The sequence below is a fragment of the Eptatretus burgeri genome, chromosome 16, assembly GCF_056783735.1.
Source record: "Eptatretus burgeri isolate ZD-2024b chromosome 16, Ebu_testis_v1, whole genome shotgun sequence".
NCBI classification, from domain to species: Eukaryota; Metazoa; Chordata; class Myxini; order Myxiniformes; family Myxinidae; genus Eptatretus; species Eptatretus burgeri.
The window spans coordinates 3,083,070-3,093,808 of record NC_140976.1 but is presented as its reverse complement, the minus strand read 5'-3'; the positions used below and the strand labels follow the sequence as shown (position 1 = coordinate 3,093,808).

Below are 10,739 nucleotides of genomic sequence, written 5' to 3'. Positions count from 1 at the left end.
TATATATATATATATATATATATATATATATATATATATATATATATATATATATATATATATATATATATATATATATATATATATATATATATATATATATATATATATATATATATATATATATATATATATACCACTGATCAAAAGTTTTCGAACACCTCCATTTTTCCAGTTTTTACTGAAATTTAAGCAGTTCATGTCCAGTGAATAACCTGAAATGGTACAAAGCTAAGCAGTAAACTGCCAGAGGTTAAAAATAAAAGTTTAGGTTTCCAAAAACTGAAAAATAATGTAAATTTCAGAGTTATGAAAAAGGTCCTTTTCATGGAATAAGTAATGGGTTAGCAACTGCAGATGTTCTGCAGCAATGAAAGTAGATTAAGCCTTGAAAGTTGATGCAAACAATTGCTCCAGGTGTCCCAAATTTTGTTGATTAGTTGGAAACCCTCTGTCTGTATAAAAGCAGTGTTGGAACAGACTGTGTTGCTACACCCTCTGAAGCATTATTTGGATAATATTGCACAGCAGGAAGTAGTATATTGCTATCATAATGGTGAGCAAAAGACAATTAATAAAGGAAGACAGAAAGACTATGATATCCCTTAAAAGTGTAGGTCTTTCCTTTCGAGAAATTGCAAACGGGGCCAAGGTGTCAGTGAGTGCAGTTCTTATACCATCCAAAGGCACTTGGAAACCGGAGGAAACTCTGACAGGAAGAGGTCTGGCAGACCCAAAGCCACAACACAATCAGAAGACAAGTTTCTGATAGTCAACAGCTTGCGTGATCGGTGGCTCACAGGACAGCAGCTTCAAGCACAGCTTAACACTGGTCGAGGTAAGGAAGTCTCAGTTTCAACTGTGAAGAGAAGACTTCGAGCTGCAGGTCTGACAGGTCGAGTGGCATTAAGAAAGCCATTGCTGAGATGGCAAAATGAGAAAAAGAGGCTTGCCTGGGCCATGAAGCACCGCCAGTGGACTACTGAAAACTTGAAGAAGGTCTTCTGGGCCGATGAATCAAAGTTTGAAATCTTCGGTTCATCACGTAAGATTTTTTACGCCGTCGAGTAGGTGAAAGGATGGTGCCTTAGTGTGTGACGCCAACTGTCAAATATGGAGGAGGAAGCGTGATGATCTGGGGCTCTTTTGCTGGATCCAGAGTTGGTGATTTGCACAGAGTGACTGGCACCCTGAACCAAAAGGGCGACCACAGCATTTTGCAGTGCCATGCAATAACCTCTGGTCTTCGCCTAGTTGGTCAGGGGTTCATCTTACAGCAAGATAACGACCCAAAACATACCTCCAGGCGACGTCAGAACTACTTTAGAAGAAAAGAATAAGATGGTAGGCTTCAAATCATGGAATGTTTTTTTGACCTCCAATTTGTTTTTATATCTGTGGGCCGTCTCCCCGGGCGCAGTCCACCCCAAGCTCACCCCGCCCCACTTGCGCACGGTTTCCATGACGACCCGTGTGCTCTCAAAAAAGGTGGGCATCAGAGCTCACAAAAGAACGTTGCTGAGGAAAAATAAGGGTGGGCTCAGAGCTCGTGAAACAAATGTGTGCAAACGTGTCTGTCATAACGATAAAAGGTTCCCTTAAGAGAGGGGATCTATTCTTCGCCCTTCTCAACGCATCACATTTAAAATCCCATGAGACATGGGGATGGGGCTAATCTGAACATGCATTGAAGGAAATAACTGTCTGAGGACCTGGATATGTGGATGCATTCATCAGACTGGATTCTGAAATCCATAGCAATATATGTTTACATGTATCTATAATATATACATGTATGTATGTATGTATGTATGTATGCACGCACACACACACACACACAGTTTATTTTGAATTGATATAAGACTATTTTCAAAAAAAGAAATACACTCCCAACCTATGAAAAGATGTCACCTGCTCAAAATGTTACTCACTGGACACGAGCCAGCATTTCTTGGTGTGTGTTTACCAGACGACACAAAAACTCATTGTCTAAGGAGCTCCAGGCCAAGGAGGAGTCACGTATTCTCAGAACATAATGGGTGTGTTATGGGACGAAGCCGGTGGAGATAAGTGACAACATGTAAAATATAATAAATCATGGCACTTCCTTCAGGTCATCAGGGTGGAGTTTTTATGTCCAGTCCTCAGAAAAAGAAATGGAACACCGATGAGAAACATGTGGGCACGTTTCACGATCCAGGGTGTGACATTCACAGGTGCCCAGGTCCTAAGAACACCTAATTTTGGCGCCGAGCACCCAAATTTTACAAGTGGTTGCGATTTGGATGCCGAGTCATATATATGCACATATATCTTATATATATATATATATATATATCTTATATATATATATATATCTTATATATATATATATATATATATATATATATATATATATATATATATATATATATATATATATATATATATACAGTACATGGATATGTCTGTATTTCCTGTATATGTGTATATATAAATGTACATATATCTTTATGCAAGAAGACAGAAATGCCAAATCACATCGTAATCTCCAGAAAATTGGCAGGTAATTTACTTTACTATCTGGAAGAGGGCTTAATGCAATTTTTGTGGTGAACTGATGCTTTTCTTTCATGAAATTCAGGGGTGAAAACGAGTGTCCATTTCAGTGGCATTACCCATCTTCGAAGAGTTCCCTGGTATATATAGTATATATACATCACATTTTTTTACATAAATTTTGACCATAAATTTACGATCGCATTGATCGGAGTGACAAGATTTTTGAAATGCACTTCGAACGATGAAATACTATTACCATATGTAGAGGTACTTTCAATAATTATCAATCGCACTGCACTCGCATGTTGTCTGTGGGAAGATTCAGTGAACTTGTAATGTGTGAACCAGGATATCTCAACACGTTATTGACAGATTCAGACAAAACATGGTGGACATGTTGGGTGTGTGACAAGGACGAGTTGATTCGATTTTTTTGACCATCCGGATCCAAATACGAGGACGTTTTTTTAATTCCAGAGTGATTCTTCACCATGGTGAGATGGAGCCATAAAAGGATATACAGCACGATATTTCCAAAAGTTGTGGATGAGTTTACGAGTTATGACAAAACTTGGTGGATGAGTTGGTTCGGTGACAAGAACAAGCCGATTACATTCTGGTTCAGGAACGGATCTCGATTTGGTCTATCAGTTGGATATAAAACGTAAACTGTTCAACCTCGCAGAGGTGCGCTCTATCGAGTGCCCTTGGCCTTTCCATGTCATCTCACTATTTTATCATCTGCCCCAGCAAGCTCACCTGTCAGGTTTTTTTACATTTTTAACCCACATTGAGTTCAGGCATGTGCACCTGCCGATACGCTGCTCCACATTATTACACTCTCTGCTCCACTGGAGGTAAGTTTTCATAAATGTCTCTTTAATTGTCCTCAACGTGGTCCTTCTATTGTTCTGTCATTATTGTTCATATTCCACAATTATCTTTGTTGTCTTTATCTGAGTATTGTGCCATGATTTGTGTAAATAACACACACTGTGCCACAGTTATTTTTTCTCTGAACAGGTTTCCTGACTAACGCTTCGTTTGCACAGAGATTCCTTGCCTTGTGACTTCGTAATTAGCAAAAAAGTGCAAACACATTTCAGGAACTGGAACCCAAGACGGATTGTGTGAGGAACAAACGAGGACTTGGGTGGTGTTTGTTCGATAAATAATTTGCTCTTTCCTGTTTTTCTTTCATTGCCTGTTTGAGACAAGAAGATTCACAAAATGATGAGGTCCCTCACAAGGAACTTCAATGCAGGAGGAGATATTTCGGCTCATTACATCTGCGCTATGGTTGTTAATGGTGGTTGTCGTTGTCCATGCTTTATCCTTTTAAAATGCTGAACATCAAGCAAGCAAGCAGCACACATCACATACCATTTAAAAAAAGTCTTTCATATGACTCGGCCGGGGTTCGAACCACCAACCTCCCAGATCCAGAGGGACATTTGACAAGCATTCCACAACCGAGTTTGGTCCGTAATATTTTGGAATATCCTGTAATCATGTAATGTATATAAATCATGTGGAAATACAATCACACTAAGATTCTCTGAACAGTATGCAGTGCCTTCAGAAAGTATTCACAGCCCTCGACTTTTGTCACACTTTGTTGTGTTCCAGCCTGAATTTAAAATTGATCAAATTTAATTTTTTTGCCACCGATCTCCACAAAACACCCCATAATGACAAAGAGAAAACAAGTTTTTTAGAAATCCTTCCAAATTAATTAAAAATGAAAAGCTGAAATGTCTTGCATCAATAATGATTCAACCCCCTGAGTCAATACTTTATGGAAGCATCTTTGGCAGCGATTACAACTTCGAGTCTTCTTGGGTATGTCTGTATCAGCTTTGCACGTCTGGATTTGGGGATTTTCTCCCATTCTTCATTGGAGATTTGCTCAAGCTCTGTGAAGTTGGATGGGGAGTGTCAGTGAACATCAATCTTCAAGGCTTTCCACAGATTCTCAATGGACTTCAAGTCTGGGATTTCGCTGGGCCACTCAAGGGCTTTAACATTCTTGATCTGAAGCTATTCCAGTGTTGCTTTGGCTGTGTGTTTGGAATCATTGTCATGTTGGAACATAAGTCTTTACCGCAGTCTAAGATTTTTTGCACTCTGAAGCAGGTTCTCCTCAACGATTTGCTTGTATTTGGCTCCATTCATTGTTCCCTCTATCCTGCCACTTAAAAGCATCTCCATAGCTTGTTGCTGCCACCACCATGCTTCACGGTGGGGATGGTGTTAAATGGGTGAAGAGCTGTGCTTGGTTTTCATCAGATAGAGAAATTTGTATTCAGGCCAAAGAGTTAAATTTTCATCTCATTACCCCACAGAATATTTTGCCTCATGCTCTCAGAGTCTTTCACGTGCCTTTTTTCAAACCCTAGGCATGCTTTCATGTGCCTGTTTCTCAGGAGTGGCTTCCATCTGGCCCCTCTCCGAAAAAGCCGAAATTTGTGAATTGCTGCAGAGAGTGTTGTCCTTCCGGCAGGTTCTCCCATCTCAGCCAAGGAACTCTGTAGTTCTGTAAGAGTGGTCATTGGGTTCTTGGTCATCTTCCTGACCAAAGTCCTTCATGCCCAATTGATCAGTTCGGTCGGATGGCCAGCTCTCAGAAGAGTTTGGGTTGTTCCATATTCTTTCCATTTCCTCATGATGGAGCTCACTCTGCTCTTGGGAACTTTCAACACGATAGAAATTATTTTATACCCTTCCCCACATCTATGCCTCCTCACAATTCTATCTCGGATTTCTATGGACAGTTCCTTGGACTTCATGGTAGAGTTTCTGCTCTGACTTGCCCTGTCATCTGTGGGACCTCATATAGAAAGGTGTGTTTCTTTCTCAATCATGTTCAATCAACTGAATTGGCCACAGGTGGACTCCAATCAAGTTGTTGACATGTCTCAAGGATGATCAAAGGAAATTGGATGCACCTGAGCTCAAGTTGGAGGATCCTAGCAAAGGGGTTGAATACTTATTGATGAAAGACATTTCAGGTTTTCATTTCGAATGAATTTGTAAAAATTTCTAAAAACGTGTTTTCACTTTGTCATTGTGGAGTATTTTGTGTGGATCGGTGACAAAAATTTAAATTTGATACATTTTAAATTCAGGTTGTAACAACAAAATGTGGCAAAAGTCGAGGGGTGTGATTACTTTCTGAAGGCACTCTACGTGTTTCTTCTGGAATGGGAAACTGCTTCGCTGATTTCAGTCAAAATTAGAATACGTGCTTGGGGTCGGCTGGACCTGGATTCGGTCCTGAACTAAAATTTAATCAACTTGTCACCTAACCAACTTGTCCACCAAGTTTCATCCGACTCCTTCCATAACATTTTAAGATATCGTATTATTTATCGTTTGTATTTGTTCACGAATAGATGGAACCTATAAAAGGGAATCCCTTTCTCTCACTGTGCTTTTTGTTATTTTTTTTACTTATTTGTCCTGATTTTATTTAGTTCGTTTTAACAGCAATATACTTATTCTCCACACTGCGCAGAGAAATGAGTCGTCGTCGTCGTCGTCTCTCCAATCCGTGCAACAAACTTTTACTTCATCATATTTTCCTCCTTTCTGGATCACGACGATAAAGAGGCATCCGCTTTCCTTTGTCTGATCGATTAGAACTGCTCCATGCTCAACAGCATTTTATCTTTTACACCCCAAAACTGACTTCAGAATAAAAAATTATAATGATGACAAGATGTAAATGTGACTGAGAGTCCACCTGGAGGTGGCCAGGTGAAGACTAGTCCCAGTCATTTTAAGGGTGCGTAACTCACCTTGTTGTTTTTTGTTGTTGTTTATATTCTGTAAATTGTTTATTTTCCTCATTGTACCAGATGTTGTAATTGTTCACGACGCAGAGGGCGCTATTTAGCATGCGTCCGAGCTTCCAGTGCTCACCATTGGGAAAATGGCATGACAAGAAGGAAGCCATTTTGTGCGAGTGGTCGTCGTCGAGATTCGTACCATGTCAGAGACTACACGTGGTCTCCTGTAGATAGACTCTACTGACTGACGTAACCACGCGGATGGAGAGTTCTCTCGGGTTTCCTTGCGGTCTCGAACCATTCGTGGTGAAGCTTTGTTTTCTAACTCTAAGATAATTTGCCGGTTCTAGTTGCACCGTCGGCCCACGAGCACTCATCAGATTGTATCAGAGGATGATTGCTTTCATGACTGGTGGTAATTGTACGTACTGGGGGTCCAGTTGTTACAGTTGTGCTTGATTGACATGGTTCAGATATCATTCCTCCATGCTCAAAATGGTTTACAGCCTGATGTGCCATCCAGGTCACACCATTGTCCTCTGTAGATAACGAAGCTGTTTTTGACACTGTATTGGCTCGGTAAACTGGTGGTTAGACACGAGGTCATGCTAGTTAAGCTGCTGCATTGGTTGGTGACCATAACCAGAATAGCACAGGGTGTGGTGAACAAGCAAGCTGTGAGTGTAATCAACACAGTCAATCAAATTTCATTGCTGTCTGTTTCACTTGACGTGGAGAGCCCACATGTTACTGGGCTGCACAAATGCACACAAATTTATCGTACTTCACTCAGCGAAGATGGGAAACAAAATGGCGCCTTGTGGTCATGTGATGACGTATCTTCCAATCACCATAGTTTTCACTCAAAGTGAGTTCACCAAACTTTAGTATTCTTTGGCACGGCTTCATCACACCCAACCTACGTCCATCACACCCAAACTCCCTCCATCACATCCAACCTCCCTCCATCACACCCAACTTACGTCCATCACACCCAAACTCCCTCCATCATATCCTCCCTCCCTCCATCACATCCTCTCTCCCTCCATCACATCCTCCCTCTCTCCCTCCATCACATCCTCCCTCTCTCCCTCCATCACATCCTCCCTCTCTCCCTCCATCACATCCTCCCTCTTCCCCTCTATCACACCTTTCCTCCCTCCGTCACATCCTCCCTCTCCCCCTCCATCATGTCCTCCCTCTCTCCCTCCATCACATCCTTCTTCCCTCCATCACATCCTGCCTCCCTCTCTCCCTCCATCATATCCTACCTCTCTCCCTTCTGTGCACCACTTCTTCTTCCTCCATCACACTTCGTTTTTGCTGCTGGACTCCTGGGATGTGTCCCTTTAGCAAGGCCAGTCGTTCCATATCAACCGCTTTATCAACTGTTTTGCAATGTGTTCCAGGTTTTGCTGAGCAATTGGATCTCCAGAAAGGCAATAATGAAGAGAGAATATTCTTACATTCCATCTGAAATTGCATCGTAAGTTTTATTCTTTCACTGCTGTTGATCATGGAAAAGATTCCATGGTACCTTTTGAAAAGAGGAGGTAATTGTGTGCTGGTACCCTGTGCGATCTAAATTTGTCTTTAGGGATGGGGTGGTGTGCTGCAGCGGCTGCAGAGCCTCGCCTCCTGGTTAAACCCCCAAGATCCAATTTCTCCCCACACCTATCCTTTCTTGTTCCTTTCACAGTTTGGGGACTTTCACTCAGAGAGTAGTTAATGCATGGAATGGTCTCCCTGGAAAGGTAGTGGCAGCAGAAACAGGAGACAAGTTTATATTAGAATTAGAATTAGATAGGTACCTGGAAGTTATGGAGATGGAGGTGTATGAGGATGTTGATAAGACTTTTCGGTAGTTTGAGTGTTGATGGGTGATTGTGTATGGAGTGTTGTTGGTGGGGGTCTTGTCAAGGGGGCTTGTGTGGTTGATGTGTGTTTTTAACCAAGCCCATGTTGCCTCTCCGAGGGGAAGAAAATACAATAAAAATAAAAATAACGAATAAAAAATTACAACAACAACAAAAAACGACAAAAACAAACAAAAAATGCAATATTTTTTTCCTTTCATTAATTACAAACTTTTTTTTTTTTTGCATTTTCTTTCTTGGATGTTGGGTTGGTGTGGTGTTCGTGCAGGCATGATGGGCTGAATGGCCTCCACCGGTGTTGGATTTCCTTGTTATTGTCCTTTCCCTCCCATTTGTGGAATTGCCTTCAATCCCACTTTTCCCTGGAGAGCTTCAATCAAGTGGTGCACCAATCCAACATCCCCCATCCCACCATTTATCTTTTCTACCCCCAGTAACCCTTTCCAACCCAACCCCCTCTCTTGTGAAGTCAGGTCAGGCCAGATCAGATCTGTGACAGATCAGACAGGCATCATGTAAACCTGTACTAACCTGTTCCATGGTCGGGTTGTCGGTGACTAAACCGTATCCCCACCAGGTTTTTTGGTAAGGAGGGTGTTTGGATATCGACACCCAAAGATACACTTCTAGTCATAGGGGATTTTAATGCATCGACTGGAACTGATAGGGATGGTTATGAGACGTGCGTTGGTCCCCATGGGTCAGGAAATGTGAACCTGAATAGCACTAAGTTCCTTGACTTTGCAAGAAATCATGGACTTAGGGTGGCCGGTTCATGGTTTCAGCGCCCTTACCTTGACGCTCATCGCAGGATTAAAAACAAAACCTGTCAAAGGGTGGAGGAGCTCGTTGTGAGCCAATGGCCATCCATATCTCGTGCCCAACTGTGTCTGTGGACGTCCTCCTGCAGTTGGGTTACTTTTTTATAAGGAGGTTGGTGGCAGGATTTGCACTCCGGCCACCGTAAAACCCTTCATTCCGCAAAACACAAAAACGCAAAGAAATCTGAAAACCCACTCCATGGGAGTACCTCCTGTGCAGCTTCCCTTCACAGGGTAGCTCACTGGCTGATGAGATTGGGGCAAAGCCTTCGGGACCCCCAATCTTTGATGATAGGAGGGAAACCAAGGGGTAACATTCCTGGGTCAGATTGCGGGAGAATGTGTCAGTATGGTGCTGAGGTGTCATGCACCAGATGGTGGTCTCCTTTGGTTAACCTGAGGCAGTCCCTTCAGGTGGGTGCCTGGAATGTCCTATCCCAAACAGAGGATGATCACCTGTCTCTGTTATCATCTGAGCTCAAGCGTTTGGACATCGGTATTGCAGCTCTGACTGAGGTTCAGAGACCGGATTGTGGCGAGATCATGGTGGGTGGTTACACCTACTACTGGTCTGGTCGCTCTGATGGTTACCATACCCAAGGAGTTGTTGTAGTTGTGTTCAATAAGCTGACTCCAATGATAATTGAGGTAACACTGGTCAACGAGCGTATTATGAAACTAAGGATTCGTCACTCCTTCGGTGTCATTTCCCTGGTCTCTGATTATGCTCCGACTGAGGTGAGTGAGCTCACCGTGATGGAAGCATTCTATGCCACACCCGAGTCTGTGGTTGACCAGTGCCCCAGACGAGATACACTTCTAGTCTTGGGGGATTTCAATGCATCGACTGGAACTGATAGGGATGGTTATGACACGTGTGTTGGTCCCCATGGGCCAGGAAATGTGAACCGGAATAGCACGAAGTTCCTTGACTTTGCAAGAAGTCATGGACTTAGGTTGTCTGGTTCGTGGTTTCCGCGCCCACAAGCTCATCGCTGGACTTGGTATTCCAACGCTGGCGGTGTGGCAAAGGAGATTGACCATGTGGTCGTTGATGGTCGCTGAAGGATGACCCAGAGCTGCAGGGTCTACCCGAGTGCTCGGCTCCTCAATACTGACTCGGTTCCTCAAGTAAGTTCCTCAATACTGACCACCGGCTTGTTGTAGCAACTCTGAAGTTAAACCTTAAATCCAGGAGAATGGTACCATCCCAGCCTAGGCTGGATGTTGGCAAACTCAAGGAAGAGAGAGTATCTGAGGGGATTTCGAACAAGCAGAGTGGAGATTTGGGGGGTCTGGGTACTTTGGGGGGTCCTGAAGAGTTGTGGAGCGCCTTCAAGACCACTGTCCTTGATGTTGCCGGTGGATGTCTTGGAACTCACCGCAGGGCAAAGAAGAATTTTGTCTCTCAAGGGACACTGGATACCATTGACCAGAGTCGCAGGGCCAGGCTGAATGGCAGAGCTGAGCTGTTCAGGGAGCTGAGGTATAAAACTGCAGTGCACTGAGGGTGGACAAGGAGGCCTATGTGCGAGGAATCTGTGAGGGGGTAGAGCATCACCTGTGGTCAAGTGATTCTCGTCCCGCTTACAGGGGAATTTGCGCATTGCGTTCCTCCAAGCCCATCCCTCGGTGTACTGCAGTTAGAGTAGAGGGTGGTAGGCTCTTGACAGAGGAGTCCGAAGTGAAGGCCCGCTGGGCCAGTTACT

At 43.1% G+C, this 10,739-nt stretch overlaps 1 protein-coding gene across 1 annotated transcript in view; it reads left to right on the top strand.

Annotated features, from left to right (window-relative positions):
* The first annotated feature begins 3,318 nt into the window (after positions 1-3,318).
* The window catches only part of LOC147010335 (transient receptor potential cation channel subfamily M member 2-like), a 258,972-nt gene continuing 251,551 nt past the window's right edge, over positions 3,319-10,739 (top strand). The window contains exons 1-2 of the mRNA XM_085859000.1: positions 3,319-3,398; positions 7,742-7,818. Of these exons, the coding sequence (XP_085715126.1) occupies positions 7,778-7,818 (41 nt within the window). The 5' untranslated portion in view covers positions 3,319-3,398; positions 7,742-7,777. The remainder of the gene's footprint in view (positions 3,399-7,741; positions 7,819-10,739) is intronic.